At 47.5% G+C, this 20,451-nt stretch overlaps 1 protein-coding gene across 2 annotated transcripts in view; it reads right to left on the bottom strand.

The window, feature by feature from the left end:
* The window catches only part of MAP4K1 (mitogen-activated protein kinase kinase kinase kinase 1), a 98,783-nt gene that overhangs the window by 40,037 nt on the left and 38,295 nt on the right, over positions 1-20,451 (bottom strand). For both annotated transcript variants that reach the window (XM_075322544.1, XM_075322543.1), the window contains exon 2: positions 4,648-4,705. Coding sequence is in view for 1 of the 2 variants with exons in the window: in XM_075322543.1 (XP_075178658.1) it covers positions 4,648-4,705 (58 nt within the window). In the remaining variant the exon portion in view is untranslated. The remainder of the gene's footprint in view (positions 1-4,647; positions 4,706-20,451) is intronic.

Here is a 20,451-nt window from a genome sequence, read left to right as displayed (position 1 = left end):
ACAGGGGTAATACACACAGTGATGTCACAGTACAGGGATAATGCACACAGCGATGTCACAGTACAGGGATAATACACACAGTGATGTCACAGTACAGGGATAATACACACAGTGATGTCACAGTACAGGGATGATACACACAGTGATGTCACAGTACAGGGGTAATACACACAGTGATGTCACAGTACAGGGATAATACACACAGTGATGTCACAGTACAGGGATAATACACACAGTGATGTCACAGTACAGGGGTAATACACACAGTGATGTCACAGTACAGGGATAATACACACAGTGATGTCACAGTACAGGGATAATACACACAGCTATGTCACAGTACAGGGATAATACACACAGTGATGTCACAGTACAGGGATAATACACACAGTGATGTCACAGTACAGGGGTAATACACACAGTGATGTCACAGTACAGGGATAATACACACAGTGATGTCACAGTACAGGGATAATACACACAGTGATGTCACAGTACAGGGATAATACACACAATGATGTCACAGTACAGGGATAATACACACAGCGATGTCACAGTACAGGGATAATGCACACAGCGATGTCACAGTACAGGGATAATGCACACAGCGATGTCACAGTACAGGGGTAATACACACAGTGATGTCACAGTACAGGGATAATACACACAGTGATGTCACAGTACAGGGATAATACACACAGTGATGTCACAGTACAGGGATAATGCACACAGTGATGTCACAGTACAGGGGTAATACACACAGTGATGTCACAGTACAGGGATAATACACAGTGATGTCACAGTACAGGGATAATACACACAGCGATGTCACAGTACAGGGATAATACACACAGCGATGTCACAGTACAGGGATAATGCACACAGTGATGTCACAGTACAGGGGTAATACACACAATGATGTCACAGTACAGGGATAATACACAGTGATGTCACAGTACAGGGATAATGCACACAGTGATGTCACAGTACAGGGGTAATACACACAGTGATGTCACAGTACAGGGATAATACACAGTGATGTCACAGTACAGGGATAATACACACAGCGATGTCACAGTACAGGGATAATACACACAGCGATGTCACAGTACAGGGATAATGCACACAGTGATGTCACAGTACAGGGGTAATACACACAGTGATGTCACAGTACAGGGATAATACACAGTGATGTCACAGTACAGGGATAATGCACACAGTGATGTCACAGTACAGGGGTAATACACACAGCGATGTCACAGTACAGGGATAATACACAGTGATGTCACAGTACAGGGATAATACACACAGCGATGTCACAGTACAGGGATAATACACACAGCGATGTCACAGTACAGGGATAATGCACACAGTGATGTCACAGTACAGGGGTAATACACACAATGATGTCACAGTACAGGGATAATACACAGTGATGTCACAGTACAGGGATAATACACACAGCGATGTCACAGTACAGGGATAATACACACAGCGATGTCACAGTACAGGGATAATACACACAGCGATGTCACAGTACAGGAATAATGCACACAGTGATGTCACAGTACAGGGATAATACACAGTGATGTCACAGTACAGGGATAATACACACAGCGATGTCACAGTACAGGGATAATACACACAGTGATGTCACAGCAAAGGGATAATGCACACAGCGATGTCACAGTACAGGGATAATGCACACAGCGATGTCACAGTACAGGGATAATGCACACAGCGATGTCACAGTACAGGGGTAATACACACAGCGATGTCACAGTACAGGGATAATACACACAGTGATGTCACAGTACAGGGATAATACACACAGTGATGTCACAGTACAGGGGTAATACACACAGCGATGTCACAGTACAGGGATAATACACACAGTGATGTCACAGTACAGGGATAATACACACAGTGATGTCACAGTACAGGGATAATGCACACAGTGATGTCACAGTACAGGGGTAATACACACAGTGATGTCACAGTACAGGGATAATACACAGTGATGTCACAGTACAGGGATAATACACACAGCGATGTCACAGTACAGGGATAATACACACAGCGATGTCACAGTACAGGGATAATGCACACAGTGATGTCACAGTACAGGGGTAATACACACAATGATGTCACAGTACAGGGATAATACACAGTGATGTCACAGTACAGGGATAATACACACAGCGATGTCACAGTACAGGGATAATACACACAGCGATGTCACAGTACAGGGATAATGCACACAGTGATGTCACAGTATAGGGATAATACACACAGTGATGTCACAGTACAGGGATAATACACACACTGATGCCACAGTACAGAGATAATACACACAGTGATGTCACAGTGAAGGGATAATACACACAGTGATGTCACAGTACAGAGATAATACACAGTGATGTCACAGTACAGGGATACTACGCACAGTGATGTCACAGTACAGGGATACTACGCACAGTGATGTCACAGTACAGGGATAATATACACAGTGATGTCACAGTACAGGGGTAATATACACAGTGATGTCACAGTACAGGGGTAATACACACAGTGATGTCACAGTACAGAGATAATACACACAGTGATGTCACAGTGAAGGGATAATACACACAGTGATGTCACAGTACAGAGATAATACACACAGTGATGTCACAGTGAAGGGATAATACACACAGTGATGTCACAGTACAGAGATAATACACAGTGATGTCACAGTACAGGGATAATACACACAGTGATGTCACAGTGAAGGGATAATACACACAGTGATGTCACAGTACAGGGATAATACACACAGTGATGTCACAGTACAGAGATAATACACACAGTGATGTCACAGTGAAGGGATAATACACACAGTGATGTCACAGTACAGGGATAATACACACAGTGATGTCACAGTACAGCCTCTGTACCTCCTCCGGCATATTCTTGGCACAACTTATTTGGGACACTTTTATAGAGTCCTCATCTGTTATTAATTGAGGCACCCCGCATGTCCATGTAACAGACGGAGCACATGCCCGCTCTCAGTGATTATTTAATGAGGACCTGTTGGCTCTGCAGATATGATAATAGTAGTAAATATTGTGTATTCTTTACAAATAACAATTTGGGACTTCTTAGAACACTACATATTGTCGTTCTTCAGCTACTTTGCTTGGAAATTTTTGAAAAATTTACAACTGAGTGTTACTAATTGGAAGTGTCTCCCTTCACAGTCTGGGAATGTCAGTGTCGCGGGCGGAGGAGGGGATGCTGCGCTCTCCCACTGCTCGGGTCCGACCGCTGGTGCTGCGGCTCTGCGGCTGCCGCTGCTGCTCGGTGGTGGCTCGAGCGGTGGGCCGGATCCCAGGGACTCGAGCGGCGTTCCTCGCCCGTGAGTGAAAAGGGGATTTGATTGTGGGGATTTATTGTCCGTGACGCCACCCACGGTTGTGGTGATTTTGGTGACACCACCGCTGCTCTGGACGGGAATCCCGGGAGCGGTGACAGGGAGCAGCTTGGTTGTTATTTCTCCCCTCCGTGGGTAGGGGGTTGGTTGTCCCGGGGCCCGGTGATGGGGTAGGGATTGATGGCAGGCGGGCTACGGGGCCTGGCGAGGTGCAGGGTCGCAGGGGCAGCGCTGTGCCGCACGGCACGGTGGTACTCACTCAGCCCAATGATGAAGACACAGTCTCGGTAAAACACACGGCTGGATGGACGGGTCCCACAGACGGCTGCGGTGTTGTTGCTCCCGGCAGGCTTGGATATGGGCCGGAGGAGCCCCTTTTGCCCGCAGGCGCTGGCCCTGAGAAACGGTTGCCTTGGCGGTGGCGGTGTCTCTCTCACTCTGTTGGACGGTTGCCTTCTGTCGGGACTTGACTGTTTGGAAACCCAGGAGGTCCCCTTCACTAACAGATTTGGCAAATTCACGGCGACTCCTAGCCTTGCCGGGGTCCGAAAAGCCCCTGCCAGATGGTGCTGGCTCCTCTTTGTATACCGGTCCGGTACCGCCGGGCCACCGCCCGTCCACGGTCCTTACGGTAGACTCCAATCGGCCACTCCTGCAGACGGTCACCACCGTCTGCCAACCTTGCTGATCTGTCCGGGCCACACACCCGGACTCACTTCAGACTGCTCGACTGCTACTTCACTTGCTCTCACTTTCACCTCTCCAACTAGACTCTGCTCTGTACTCAATCTCTGCCTGAGCTAAACTCACTACAGTTTCCTGCCTCCAGGACTGTGAACTCCTCGGTGGAAGGGGCCAACCGCCTGGCCCACCCCCTGGTGTGAACATCAGCCCCTGGAGGAAGGCAACAAGGGTTTTGTGTTCTGGCTTTGGTGTGCCTGCTGGGAGTGTGGGGTGTGTGGGTGTTGTGCTCTGTGGCCCCTGGCTTGTCCAGGGCGCCACATCAGCACTGATTGGTCAATGTAAAACTGTTTAGGGACACCCCCCAACTGGTATGGTAACACCCAATTGTCAATTTATTCATAATTTTTTAGTGGAAATAACAGAGACGAGTTTTTTTCATATAAATATTCTCATAGACAAGATTGGTGAGATCTGACTTAATGTAGATCTGAAATCTTAGCGTAAAAAGACTATGAAGTCAGAATGCCGAGATCGTCCCCATCACTTACCGGTCTCCTCCTTGACAATTTTCACCGCAGCCAACTCTCCACTCACCTTACTCCTTGCCTACAGAAGAAAAAAATACAAGCGATTCAGTCGTGAAGGTGAAAGACTCCAAGAAATATAATGGCCCATCCAGGGCGTCTGAGCTCAAAATTGCCTACATAGGGCCAACATTACATTTCTTCAACTTATGGGCACATTTTTTAATTTTTTTCATTCATTAAGAGTTGGAAAGCAATACTCTGGGGGCACACTAATACATTTGGGTTTTTTTTTGGATATTATGTGGGTTCTATAACTAACTGAAAATTATGGGTTATGGCTGAGAGAAATGTTTATGACGGTCTGGGCCAGATAGAGAAGATGAAGAACAACTCAAATCACACAATAGGTCACTGGTACTGAATTTATTTTAACCTTTGCTTCAACAAATGTTGCATTAATGAATAGTACAAGAAAAAATGATAAACTATGTAATATATCTTATCCAATAAATATTTTTGCTTCCCCACTTATGAGCCACTTCTTCACTCCTCCTCTGCATCATAGCTAATCATCCACTCTGAAATATAGCTAAAATCTGTGTTAAAGGGAATTTTTCAGGTGATTTTCTAGTACAAAGCTAATGGTATCCTGGAATAGGGCTTAGGCAGTCCTTTCAGGAACAGTAAGTTTTATTGCTCTACCTTATCCTGTTATGTTGCTGTAACCCCGGAAAATTCAGTGTCGCACGCCAGCTAGACAAGCATATGTAAATCCAAATTAAATATGCACTTCTCCCCATGCCCACCTCAGGGCAGTGATAGTAAAGGACAGTGAAGATTATTACAATCCCTGATGCCAGCATGGGAGAGGTGGGCATGGGGAGCAGTGCATATTCAATTTGCATTTACATATTCTGGACTAGCATGTGCGCAACACGTAATTTTCTAGACTTACAGCAAGATAACAGGAGAAGGTAGAGCAATAAAAGTTACGGATTCTGAAAGGACTACCCAAGCCCTATTCCAGGATACCATTAATTTTGTACTAGAAAATTACCTGACAGATTCCCTTTAAAAGGAAAATGAATTGCTAGCTCACTAAAGTATCAGGTTACAGTTGTTATTAAAGCCTATGGAGGGGCGGAAATGAGAATGGAGGAGCAGGGAGAAGCACTAACACAGGAAGAAAAACAAAGTTCCCTGCTGCAGGTTCAGGCAAGTCATTTCATTCGCTTCAGATCTGGATTCACAGCTGCACTGATCAGTATGGTGCCCTCTGTGTTGCCATTTCTGAGCATGTCATTCACAGGGGCGGACATATCACTGGTGCAACATATGGCCATAAGAGGTAAGGGGGCCCATTTCTACCTCCAAACAGATGCAATTTTGCAATTTTATGAGCTTTTGGGCTTCAAAGGGCCCATAAATTGTTGCACAGGGGCCCTTTTCTGTCTGTGTCCACCAGTGGTCCTTCATAGAGACAGAAGAGCATGAATAGGTCATGTCTGTGTGTGTTGTGTATAGGAGACTTCATAGCACCTAGTATCCACTCACTTGCTCAGAGAGAAGTGAGGGAGCAGGGCATATGCAGTTTGTATTTACATATGCTTGACTAGCTACTGTGCCACACTGAATTGTAAGGAGGTTACAACAAGATAACAGGAAGAGGGAGAGCTATAAAACTTACTGATCCTGATAACATTACAGTATTGTACCACACAATCACCTGACAGATTCCCTTTAAGTGAAAATTTGTGTGGCGCGTCTTTAAACACCAGACTAAAAATACTGCGAACATTAAAACTCAAAATCTCCCCCCTTCATGAGATTTGGCCCAACGAATTTAGGCTCTATAGAAAGAAGGATAAAATGGATGTCTGTGTGTTGAATGCAAAACCACAGGTTTTGCCCAAAGGGTCTTAAAGAATTAAAGCAAAGACTCCCAAAGAGTTGCTCTTAAAGGGGCAGCAACCATATAGTCGCTAAAATGGGGCAATCGGATAACTCGCTCTAAAGTCTGTAACTATAGTAACAACTGTCAACAACCAGTACAGATGTAACTGGGGCCTCATTTATGAGAGGTACCTCACAGTAAGATCGTTCTGGATGCTTATAGCTGTGACGCCCCTGGACTATCAGGTCGTCACAGGGTACTGCACACGCTGCCCTTCCATGCGGTATTCCACCTCCCTCATGGTTCTGGGTCCCAATCTAAATGGTGTTGCCTCCAACAGCAAACCAAATCCTAGATACACCCTGCACCACACCCACAGACACACTAGTGGACGGCTTGAGTGGAACAGAGTCGCCCACTTAGGGGGTCAGGAGGGGGAAATGAGGAGTGTAGTCAATTGAGTCTGTGAGTAGAGGGAGAGTTGGGAAGTAGCCCTTGAGCTGTGAGGAGCTCAGAGGAAGTCGGGAGCGGTGACTCCTGAAGGAACTGTCTAGGTTGCAGACAGTGGTGTGGGCCTAGAGGAGTTGGACCCCTGGTCGCAGGGGATTGTGGCGAGGTGCCTGGACCTGTCGAGGAAGACAGCCAGCAGCCTAGCACTGTCACCGATCCGGGAGCAAAGGCACGATGGGGTATATGGACCCTAAGTCGGGGAGTAGCTTCTGGCAACCCGATAAATCATCTGAGGACAACGGAGCCTTCATGATCTGTTCCCGCCTGCTCCAGAATCGGGGCATTAGCGCAACGAAGGGGATAGGACTTTCCAATCTAAAACGGTCCAGAAAATCCCAAACGTGAGCCCTGAGAGCAAGCTCCCATACTTAGCCATATTTGGGAGCGGGGCCTGGCTAGTTTCATGCTACCGGGCAACCAAGTTGAAGTCAAACTAAGTGCCAGGAGGCAGGTCATGGATCACCAGGCAGCACCATTGTGGCCGGGACCCGGATGAGCTCCCCTCGGCGGCAGCGGTATTCAGAGACTTGGTTTACCCGGTTGTCAGCGTCTGCTTATGAACTGAATGAGTATGAGAGTGACCCCTGCACCCCACGGCACCCCCTCACCGAGTCCCGGGGCATTCCCCCTACCTGTGGAGGGCTACGACACCTTGCTGCCCCACTTCATCACCCCGGGTACTCCCAACGGCAGCGGCGGTACTCCCCAAATTACCGTACACCACGGGTGGCGTCACAAACTACATATCAACTCCCCTGTAAATATCCCCTTTCATTTGAGTGGCTGCACGACCCCCTGGGTCCGGAGACCCTTGAGCCACGGCGAACCCGGATCCGAGCAGCTCAGCTGCTTCCACGGGGGCGACACATAGCCACTGCAGAAGTAACTGGGGCCTCATTTATGCGAATTACCTCACAATAAGATTGTTCTGGTTGCCTATAGCAACTAGAGTGCAGCTTTCAGCATTGAAGATGCGGACATAATTTTTGTCTGAAGGGCCTTAAAGAATTAAAGCCACAGGACCCAAATAGTCATTCTTAAAGCGGTAGCAACCATATAGTCGCTAAGGTGAGAAACCTGATAAGTCGCTTTAAAGTCTGTAATTATAGCAATGTCTGACAACAACCGCTGTAGAAATAACTGAGGCCCCATTTATGAAAATTGCGTCACAGTAAGATCGTTCTAGTTGCCTATAGCAACCAGAGTGCAGCTTTCAGCATTGAAGCTGCTAAGGTAAAAGTGAAAGTTGAACTCTGATTGGTTGCTATGGACAACTAGAACAGTCTGACTGTGAGACAGTTTTCATAACCGAGATTTGGGATCCTTCAGGACAGACATTTTCTGCTTTATGTACAGTTGAAACCAAAAGTTTACAGACATCTGCATGCTTTTCTCACTATCTGACATGAAATCAGAATAAACCTTTCCTGTTTTAAGTCAAATAGAATTACCAATATTATTTATCTTTGCCAAATGCCAGAATGAGAGAGAATGTTTTAAGGCATTTTTATAACTTTCTGCAAAGTCAAAAGTTTAAATACACTAAGAGTAGTTTGCCTTTAAACAATATGGGACCGCCCATATGATGATGTCATGTCTTTGGAAGCTTCTGATAGGTTTATTGACCACAGCTGAGTTAATTAGAGACACACCTGTGGATGTATTTTAATGCACACCTGAAACACACGGCTTATTTGTGTAGCATCATATAAAGTCAAAAGAAATCAGTTAAAATCTCAGGAAGAGAATTGTGCACTTGCACAAGTCTGGTTCATCCTTGGGTGCAATTTCCAGATACCTGAAGGTACCTCATTCATCTGTACAAACAATTATATGCAAGTACAAACAAGATGGGAGTGTCCAGCCATCATATCACTCAGGAAAAAGACGGGTTCTGCGTACCAAGCATGAACATGCTTTGGTCAGACATGTGCATATCAACCCAAGAACAAAAGCAAAAAAAGACCTTGTAAAGATGCTGGCGGAAGCTGGTAAGATTGTGTCATTATCCACAGTGAAATGAGTACTGTATCGATATGGGATGAAAGGCCACTCTGCCAGGAAGAAGCCATTACTCCAAAAGAAACAGAAAAAAGCCAGATTATTTTTGCAAATGCACACAAGGAACAAAGACCTTCATTTTTGGAGACGTGTCCTGTGATTTGACGAAACTAAAATTGAACTGTTTGGCCATAATGACCATCGTTACAGTTGGAGGAAAAAAGGAAGAAGCTGTGAAACCTATGAACATCATCCCAACTGTGAAACATGGAGGAGACAGCATCGTGTTGTGGGGTTGTTTTACTGCAGGAGGGACAGGTGCACTTCACAAAATAGATGGCATCATGAGGAAAGAAGATTATGTGGCAATACTGAAGAACATCTCAAGACATCGGCCAGGAACTTAAAGCTTGGGTGGAAATGGGACTTCCAAATTGATAATGACCCAAAGCTACTGCCAAACTGGTTACAAAGTGGCTTAAGGATAACAAAGCAAATGTTTTGGAGTGGCCATCACAATGCCCTGAACTCTTTCCTATTGAAAATTTATGGGCTAAGCTGAGAAGAATGGTGCGAGTGGCGACCTACAAACATGGCTCAGTTACACCAGTTCTGTCAGGAGGAATGGGCCGACATTCTTACCAACTATTGTGAGAAGATTGTGGGAGGAGATCCAAAACGTTTGAGCCAAGTCATACAGTTTAACGGCTATAATACCAAATATAATTAAATATATGTACATTTTTTACTTTGTAGGCCGGGGTTCATCTGTGGGCGGAGCTAGCATGCAATGTACCAGTGTCCCGGGCGCATGCTCGGCTGGTGCCGGCAGACAGAAAAGTGAGGCTATTGATGAACCTGCTCCTGACGACTGAGTGGGCCCCCCCGGCTGTCCAGGGCCCTGTCACTTGCCCAGGTGCTGATGCCGGCTCTGGTATATACCCATCACTATAGGACTGGTTATGCACCATGAGAATAGCAGATCAGATAAAAAAAAAATAATCTGCGTCTGATCCAGTAATAGGATTAACACAAAATGTTGATGTTTTTTGGCTCAAGAATAAATGTGGATTGCTGTTCATGGAAAAATATAAGACATCCCCGAAAATAAGCCCTAGTACATTTTTTGGTAGCAAAAAAAAATATAAGATCCTGTCTTATTTTTGGGGAAACATGGTACTTAAGAGTATGTCATTATACAGTCAACAACTACATAAAAAGTTGGGTAAGGCCGGAGTTCCACTTGCGTATGACACGTGCAGTCTCGCATTGGTATCACCCAGCACGGCCGCACACTCTCCAGACATGAGCGTCTCAGCTGCTTGGAAATACATCGCACACACTCCAGACACGAGCGTCTCAGCTGTTTGGAAATACTTGCAGCTGCATGTATTTCCAAGCAGCTGAGACGATCGTGTCTGGAGAGTGTGCGGCCGTGCTGGGTGATACCGATGCGAGACTGCATGTGTCATACGGAAGTGGAACCGTAGCCTAAAGGGTACTTTACATGCTACGACATCGCTAGCGATCTCATTAGCGATGTGAAATTCTAGATCGCAAGTGCGATCTTTCGAGATCGCACATGCGTAAAATAACCTATGTGCGACCCGAAAGATCGCACTTGCGATCTAAAATTTCACATCGCTAATGAGATCGCTAGCGATGTCGCAGTGTGTAAAGTAGCCTTTACTCAAATAATCAGCAGGGTGGTCAACATCGTCTAAAAAAAATAAAAAATGTACATGCACCAAAATGAGCCAAAAGTCACACAAGCGCAGAACCAGCCCTCCAAAATGGCTTATGACAGAAGCAAAGCTCCTTTGCCTCCTTGGACTAAGTGATTCATGGGTGTCTCGGGATTTGGACCCCCACAGATCAAACGTTATTAAAGTGATTATGCCAATCATCGCTTGTATGATCGGTGGGGGTCCGGCCACAGGGACACCCACCAAACCTTAGAACAAGGGTCTGGTGCCCCCTGTGTAAGTGAAGCATTACTACACGTTTGCCATTGCTCCACTCAAGCATTTTCCTCCCCGTGACACCCAAGTTCTGAGTTCCCACAGCTGATTTATCACTATGGTAGAGCTAAAAAGTAATTAACATTATTATTTAGCTAAAGGTTTTCGACATAGGGATTTGAGGTTAGTCAACAAATGCTATAAAGTCAGCTGCAGCCGCCCCCGTGTGTATGAAACTATAGAAAAGGAAGACCCTCAGTGGGTGTAAAGGGCGAGCAACATTATTTACAAGTTCCCAAAGATAAATAAAAAAACTATTTTCTACCTCACAAACATAAAACCTCACATTTACTCAAATGAATACTCTCATCACCACCCCCCTCTTACTAATATACGGTTATGCCGGTTTCATCATCCAACATTCACTGTCACAGTGCAGACCCCATTGTCCAGACCGGCCACGGGGCAGAGAAACTCAATTTCCAGCTCTTCTTCGGGGAACGTTTCTAACAAAAAGGGATTTTCCATGTCACCCAAAACATTCACTTCCTTACACTTATGTACTATTTTGTTTGACATTATGTTTTTTATATATTTGTTTCTCTAAAGCGGGCTTTACACGAGGCGATAGATTGTGCGATATGTCGTCGGGGTCACGGTTTTCGTGACGCACATCCGGCATACCGCACGATGTCGTCTCGTGTGACACCTCCTAGCGACGCAGTAACGCTCACAAATCGTGAGTCGTGTACTCGTCGCTAGGTTTCATAAAATTGTTTAATTAAAATGGCGGAGGTTGTTCATCGTTGACGTGGCATCACACGTTGCTCCGTGTGACACCACGGGAACGATGAACAGCAGCTTTACCTTCCTCCTGCGGCACCCGACGGCTTAATGGAAGGAAGGAGGTGGGCGGGATATTTACATCCCGCTCATCTCCGCCCCTCCGCTTCTATTGGCCGCCTGCCGTGTGACGTCGCTGTGACGCCGAACGTCCCGCCCACTCCAGGAAGTGGACGTTTGTCGCCCACAGCGAGGTCATCCGGAAGGTAAGTATGCGTGACGGGGGGTATATGAGTTTGTGCGCCATGGGCAACTAATTGCCCGTGACGCAAAAACGATGGGGGCGGGTATGATTGATTGTGCTATCGCACAATCTATCGTCTCGTGTAAAGCAGGCTTAAGGCCTAAAACACACTTCCGCAAAAAAAACGTACGTGTCTTACGGTCCGTTTTTCGGGTCCGTGTTCCGTTTGTTAGGGGCGTTTCTCCGGTACGTATGGCATCCGTGTGATGGCGTATGCGAGCCGTGTGTGCGTGTGGAATGTCCGTATTGACATAAAATACGTACGTGTGCTGTCCGTTTTTAAAGGTCCGCATTCTTACCCAATTAACGATTTTAATCATTCATCATGAGATCCTGGTGTTGTTGTTTGCTTTCAATTGACCTGATAGATTGGAAACAAGTGTTTCAGATTTAGTGATGAAAAACGGACACGGACGATACGTGCTGAACACGGACATACTCCGTGTGCGGTCCGTGCAGGCACGGACCCATAGACTAAAGCGGGTCCGTACCTGCGTGCTGCCGGCCAAAAACGGACATGTTGTCCGTGTACAAAAGCGCACACACGTACTAACCACACGGACACACGTTCCGTGTGATTTTACGTGGGTGTGTGCCATCTACCATTGAATCAAAATAGAAACACTGCACTCTCAAGAGTAGAAAAAAATCAAGACTGAACAAGGCTTGTTCTTTGCAAAATTCGTGTAGTTTTATTTTTATTGATAATGTGACAGGGGGACGTTTCGGCCCAACAAAAGGCCTTTCTCACGCCTAGTCACTAGGATGAAAGAGATAAAACCCATGAGGGGTATGGTATCGATGCATAAATACAACGATAGAAGGTGGAGACAGAAATGAAATGAAAGGAGAGTTTTTTGGAATCCATATAAAGAGTAAGGAGTTATATATTAAGAAAGGATAGTAGCATAGCATGGTACTATCCTTTCTTAATATATAACTCCTTACTCTTTATATGGATTCCAAAAAACTCTCCTTTCATTTCATTTCTGTCTCCACCTTCTATCGTTGTTTCCATGCATCGATACCATACCCCTCATGGGTTTTTTGTCATTTATTTATTATTTGTACATACGTAAATATTGTATATTGTAGAAAATTGATTATTATTTCTCTTTCATCCTAGTGACTAGGCGTGAGAAAGGAGTTTTGTTGGGCCGAAACGTCCCCCTGTCACATTATCAATAAAAATAAAACTAAACGAATTTTGCAAAGAACAAGCCTTGTTCAGTCTTGATTTTTTCTACTCTTGAGAGTGCAGTGTTTCTATTTTGATTGTGATACTGGGCATTGGTCCCCACATTTGCACCTCGGAAGCTTTTTTTGGCCGTGTGCACACCATACATCTTGAACATCTACCATTGAATAACATGGGTCTCCGTGTCTCCGGTACGTGCAAATACGTACCGCACACGTACAAAAAAAACGGATGTGTGTTGCGGGTCTAAAAGTGTATTTTATTTACTGTAGTAATGTGAACACTGCTGAAAAGGGATCGCAGTATCAGAGAATGACCTTTTCTTTAATTAAGTTTTAACATTACATATATTGAAAAATAAAAATGGATCTATTCTACACTGCTCAAAAAATTAAAGGGAACACTTAACCAACGGAATATAACTCCAAGTTACTCAAACTTCTGTGAAATCAAACTGTCCACTTCGGAAGCACTGATTGACAATCAATATCACATGCTGTTGTGTAAAAGGAATAGAGACATTAGCTGGAAATTATTGGCAATAAAGGAGTGTTTCTGCAGGTGGGGAGCACAGACCACATCTCAGTACCATGCTTTCTAGCTGATGTTTTGGTCACTTTTGAATGTTGGCTGTGCTCTCACACTTGTGGTAGTGTAGCGCCCCTGAATCCCTCAGGGTGCTCCAAGGTTCTGCATCCCCACAAGGATGCAAGGCCTTCCCCCTTAGGGACCCAAAACCCCAGTGCCAGTGTGACGCCCTGGACTAGTCTGGTCGTCACAGGGTACTGCACGCTCTTTACTCTTAAGGCCACTTTACACGCAACGACATCGCAAACGAGACGTCGTTGGGGTCACGGAATTCGTAACGCACATCCAGCCTCGTTAGCAACGTCGTTGCGTGTGAAATGTACAAACGACCGCTAACGATGAAAAATACTCACCATATCGTTGATCGTTGACACGTCGTTCTAATCTGAAATATCGTTGCTGCTTCAGGTACAATGTTGTTCGTCGTTCCTTGGCAGCACACATCGCTATGTGTGACACCACAGGAACGAGGAACAACATTGTACCTGCGGCCGCCGGCAATGAGGAAGAAAGGAGGTGGGTGGGATGTTCGTCCCGCTCATCTCCGCCCCTCCGCTTCTATTGGGCGGCCGCTTAGTGACGCCGCTGTACGAACCGCCCCCTTAGAAAGGAGGCGGTTTGCCGGCCACAGCGACATCGCTAGGCAGGTAAATATGTGTGACAGGTGTTAGCGATGTTGTGCGCCACGGGCAACAATTTACCTGTGACGCACAACAGACGGGGGCGGGTGCTTTCACCAGCAACATCGCTAGCGATGTCGCTCTGTTTAAAGTGCCCTTTAGTGCAGGACTCAACCCCCCATAGTTCTGGGTCCCCATCTTGCAGTATTGCCTCCATCAGCATACACAAATCCTAGTAACACCTCGTACCACACCCTGTCAGGCACACCAGTGGGCTGCTAAGCTGGAATAAGGCCGCCCACCTAGATGTCAGGCAGGTAGGTGGGATGTGGCAAGTCAGTTTTCTCCAGGGGAGCGAAGTGAGTGGAGCTCAGAGAGTTGGCTCCAGGGGAGCAAAGTGAGAGGAGCTCAGAGAGTTGGCTCCAGGGGAGTGAAGTGAGAGGAGCTCAAAGAGTTGGCTCCAGGGGAGTGAAGTGAGAGGAGCTCAGAGAGTTGGTTCCAGGGGAGCAAAGTGAGAGGAGCCCAGAGAGTTGGCTCTAGGGGAGCAAAGTGAGAGGAGCCCAGAGAGTTGGCTCCAGGGGAGAAAAGTGAGAGGAGCTCAGGGAGTTGGCTCCAGGGGAACAGAGAATTCAGTGGTAGCCCTCGAGCAGTGAGGAGCTTGAGGAAGTTGGGAGTTGGAGCTCCCAGGGGAGAAGCAGACTAGGTCGCAGATGGTGGTCTGGACCCGAAGGAGTCGGAGACCCGGTCGCGGGAGATTGAAACTGGGTGCTTGGCTAGTCTTGGAGGATATCCAGCAGCCGCTGTTCAATAGCAGGGCTGGGACCAAAGGCACGTCAGGGTACACGGACCCTAAGTCGGGAAGAAGCTTCAAGCAACCCGGCAATTAACCTGCAGAGGACAGGGCCTATATGGACTGTTCCCACGAAGCTCAGAGATCGGGGGCACTAGCGCAACGAGGGGGGTAGGGCTTTCCAAGCAAAGCAGCCCACTGAAATCCCAAGCGTGAGCTTCTGAGAGCAAGCTCCTCTGCTACAATTAGTAGGGAGCGAGGCCCGAAAAGCTCCAAGCTGACAGGCCACCTGAACACTCTAAAATCGTTGTGTCCAGAGACAGGCCACAGACCACCAGGCAGTGCTGCAGGGGACAGAACCCGGACGAGCTCCTCCAAGAGGGCAGCGGCAGTCAGAGACTTGGTTTACCACATTGTCAGTGTCTGCTTTCTTCTGAGTATCTGGTTAACCTCTGCAACCAGTGAGCCTGCATTCCCCCTGCACCCCATACCACCATCCAGAGTCCCAGGGTCTTCCCCCTACCCGTGGAGGGTAACGTCATCTGGCTGCCCCACTCCATCACCCCGGGTACTCCCAACGGCAGCGGCGGCACTCCCTATTACCGTATGCCACGGGTGGCGTCACAAACTATATCTCCCCTGTAAATAGCCCCTTCTTTATTTGAGCGTGACCCCGAGCACCCGGGTCCGGAGACCCTCGAGCCACGAGCAGCGACGTCCGTATCAGAGTGGTCCGACCGCTTCTGGGGCAGGACGCGTCCGGGACACCGGTAACACCAAAAACCCAGGTAATCCCAGTTTTCCCCAACAATCCCCCATACAATGGTATAGTACCTAGCTAGAGTGGGACCATGGATGGCAGCCTAGAGGTGGAGCCACTCGAGTCCACTAGTTGACCAAGTAGGAGGGGCAGTCTGTGGAGAGAAGTCAGGAACACAGGAAGTCAGCAGTCAGTTTAGAACAGAGTTGACAGCAGAGGTGTAAAGGTGGAAATGAAGTGACTCCCTGACTCGAGTTAACGGTGACCTGGTACCCAGGAGAGGAAGTTGCCGGTGGAGTACGGTGGAGTACTCCCGGAACTACACACCCACGGGGTACAGAGCTTCAAGCCGACCTGTTAACACCTGCACAACAAGGGGACCATCAAGGACCTTGCTGACCCTAAAGAATCCAAAGACTCAGTAGCAAAGGGAGACCCGGGGACAGGACCAGAGACTCCATCCCCACAAGGTTCAAGCTACCGTCAGGCGGACAGAAGTGGACAAACCACAGACCGGGGACCCCCAGTGTTCCATACCACAGGGACCCACTTACTAGAGACAGGTGCAGGGGCAGAAGGTGCCAGAACACTTCGCCACTGATACCCTGTGCTCTTCACAAATGATAACAGGTTCACACTGAGCACATGTGACAAACGTGACAGAGTCTGGGGACGCCGTGGAGTGCAATCTGCTGCCTGCTGCATCCTTGAGCATGACCGGTTTGGCAGGGGGGCAATAATGGTGTGGGGTGGCATTTCTTTGGAGGGCCACATAGCCCTCCATGTGCTCGCCAGAGGTAGCCTGACTGCCATTAGGTACCGAGATGAGATCCTCAGACCCCATGTGAGACCATATGCTGGTGTGGTTGACCCTGGGTTTCTCTTAAATGCAAGACAATGCCAGACCTCATGTGGCTGTAGTGTGTCAGCAGTTCCTGCAAGATGAAAGCATTGAAGCTATTGACTGGCCCGCCCGCTCCCCAGACCTGAATCCGATTGAGCACATCTGGGACATCATGTCTCGCTCCATCCACCAACGTCACGTTGCACCACAGACTGTCCAGGAGTTGGCGGATGCCTTAGTCCAGGTCCGGGAGGAGATCCCTCAGGAGACCATCCACAACCTCATCAGGAGCATGGCCAGACGTTGTAGGAAGGTCAGAGAGGCACGTGGAGGCCACACACACACACACACACACACACACACACACAAACACACACACACACACCTACTGAGCCTCATTTTGACTTGTTTCCACTTTCATTTTGTGTGTCTTCAAATCCAGGCTTCCATTGGTTAAAACATTTGATTTCCATTGATGATTTTTGTGTGATTTTGTTGTCAGCACATTCAACTTTGTCATTCATTCATTCATTCAGATCTAGGATGTGTTATTTGAGTGTTCCCTTTAATTTTTTTGAATAGTGTATATTAGAGACAAAAAGTGGGAAATCTTGCAGTTTTCATTTTGCCCACTAAACCGAAATAGTCTCATACATCCTGTTCTGTAGAGAGACATCATACTATCATCACAGGCAGTATTACATGACTGATAAGTGATATAACACTTGTAGATACAGTTGATAACACAGGATCCACCATTCACAATAGGTGATGCCACAGCTCACCTCCTCCTCCTCCTCCTGTACAGTGACTGATAACACCTCTATACACAGTAGTAACAAAGGATCCACCATTCACAATAGGTGATATCACAGCTCACCTCCTCCTTCTCCTGTACTGATAACACCTCTATATACAGTAGATAACAAGGGATCCACCATTCACAATCGGTGATGTCACAGCTCACCTCCTCCCCCTCCAGTACAATGACTGATAACACCTCTATATACAGTAGATAAAACAAGATCCACCATTCACAATCGGTGATGACACAGCTGTGCTCACTTCCTGTTAATTAACTAATTTGATCCAAAGGCAGCACTGATTGGACGTGGGACTCCTGTGACGTCACAGCCTCACGTGAGCCCTGGCACTCAGAAGTGGACAATCCCTTTAAAGGTCTGACATTGACCTACTACCAGCAGGTGGCACTAGCAAAATCATTGTCATTGGCTGAACACTGGCACAAAAACAAAAAATTACGAGGATTTGGTAAAATAATCTAGTGTATCTAATCAAATAATGGTCATGCATATTTATGTAAAAAAAAAATGTACACTTTTATAGAATTTCTGGGATTTTTTTGGGTGGGGGAATGGAGGGGATTAAAATGTTATAATTTTTGGGATTCACATGAGGGAAGGTTTGCAAATGTGACGCCCCTGGACTATTCAGGTCATCACAGGGTACTGCACGCTCTCTCTCTTCAGTGCAGGATTCAACCCCCCATGGTTCTGGGAACCTAACCTGCAGTACTGCCTCCACCAGCATTCACAAATCCTAGATACACCTTGGACCACACTTGTCAGGCACGCCAGTGGGCTGCTTAAGCAGGAATAGGGCCGCCCACCTAGGGGTCAGGCAGGGAGGTGGGAGGTGTTAAGTTAGTTCAGTGGTAGCCCTCGAGCTGAGAGGAGCTCTGAGGAAGCTGGGAGTTGTAGCTCCTAGGGGAGAAGCAGACTAGGTCACAGACGGTGGTCTGGACCTAGAGGAGTCGGACCCCCGGTCGCAGGGGATTGAGGCTAGGTGCCTGGGACCTGTCATGGAGGACGGTCAGCAGCCTGGGCCTAATCACCGGTCCGGGACCGAAGGCACGACCAGGTACACGGACCCTAGGTCGAGGAAAAGCTTCAGGCAACCCGGCAATTAACCTGCGGAGGACAGGGCCTTTATGGACTGTTCCCACGAAGCTCAGAGATTGGGGGCACTAGCGCAATGAGGGGGGATTAGCGCAACGAGGGGGATAGGGCTTTCCAAACAAGCGGCCCACTGAAATCCCAAGCATGAGCCCCTGAGAGAAGGCTCCTTCACTTAGCCATAGTGGGGAGTGGGGCCCGGAAAGCTCCAAGCTGACAGGCCACAAAAGACACTCTAAATTTGTGCCAGGAGGCAGGTCACGGACCACCAGGCAGTGCCGCAGGGGACAGGACCCGGACGAGCTCCCCTCAGGAGACAGCAGCAGTCAGAGACTTGGTTTACCCTGTTGTCAGCGTCTGCTTTATTGCTGCGTGAGTACCTAATTAACCCCTGCAACCAGCGAGCCTGCGCTCCCCCTGCATCCCATGGCACCATTCAGAGTCCCGGGGCCTTCCCCTACCCGTGGAGGGCAACGTCATCTAGCTGCCCCACTCCATCACCCCGGGTACTCCCAACGGCAGCGGTAGTACTCCCAATTACCGCACACCACGGGTGGCGTCACGAACTATATACGTATCCCCTGTAAATACCCCCTCTTCCATTTGAGTGTGGCCCCTAGCCCCCGGGCCTGGAGACCTAGACCCACGAGTAACCATCACCCCCGGATCCGAGTGGTTCGACTGCTGCAGGGGCGGCACAAAAACACCCCCCCCCCCCCCACTGTCCTAGTGAAATGGAGCGTGAAGGCCAAAAGGAATCCCACATTTATGACCATTAATAAGAATTATTATAATTGCTGGTTCATGGAGCAATGGTGAGGCTCTACTATTCAACTTTGTCCTTAAAGTTTTGTCTTTGCACTTGCTGGATAGTCTGAGACCCGGGTCCTGGAGGTAAGTGTCCTTAGATCCCCCTGCAGTTATATACTGACTGTCTGCAGATATAGTTCAGTTTTGAAGAAGGGTGATGCCCTGAGACACTTTCCACGGAGCCCTAAGGAGACTCCCTCCTACGTTAGGGGTTCCCCTGTCGCAATGTATCAGCAGATGTGGTGTCTGATGTTCCATTTGTCATCATTTTACATTGTGGATGACATTTAAATGCTACTTGCACCATGTCAATGATTGCGATATGCTGACATATAGATCGCAGTCTAGGATAAGGAGGAGATTCGCTCATATTGCCGGTAGTTTCCACGCCTTAGAAATGGTCATAGACAAATAAGTGATGCTCCTGGACCCCAGTGCCAAAACTGCAACATAACCCCCCATCTAACATGTGCCATTTATAATATTGGAAAAGGAGCCTTGGATCCCCCTAGACTCCAGCCGCTGCCCCTGTATTGGTCAAAGCGCATATACAAGACCTTCCTGACCTCTTCTCCGAGGGTTGGTTACTCCCCCAGGTCCTCTCCTGGTACACCGGTCCTTGGTCAGACTCCCCCTTGTTTCACTAGCCTTGTAGTTTTTTTCTTTCCCTGCCTTTGTAACCAATCAGGATTTATTTTTATGAACCAGAACTTGTTGCTTCTGTATTTATTCACATAAGCCAATTGTTTTATTTACAAAAAGATTATAAAAGGGAATTTGTCAATGGACAGTGGTAAATACAAGCTTTTTGGTCCTGGAGGTCAGTGGCTCTAGTATAGTATATTG

Source organism: Anomaloglossus baeobatrachus, chromosome 9 (genome assembly GCF_048569485.1).
Source record: "Anomaloglossus baeobatrachus isolate aAnoBae1 chromosome 9, aAnoBae1.hap1, whole genome shotgun sequence".
Lineage (NCBI taxonomy): Eukaryota > Metazoa > Chordata > Amphibia > Anura > Aromobatidae > Anomaloglossus > Anomaloglossus baeobatrachus.
This window is presented reverse-complemented; position numbering and strand designations above follow the sequence as displayed.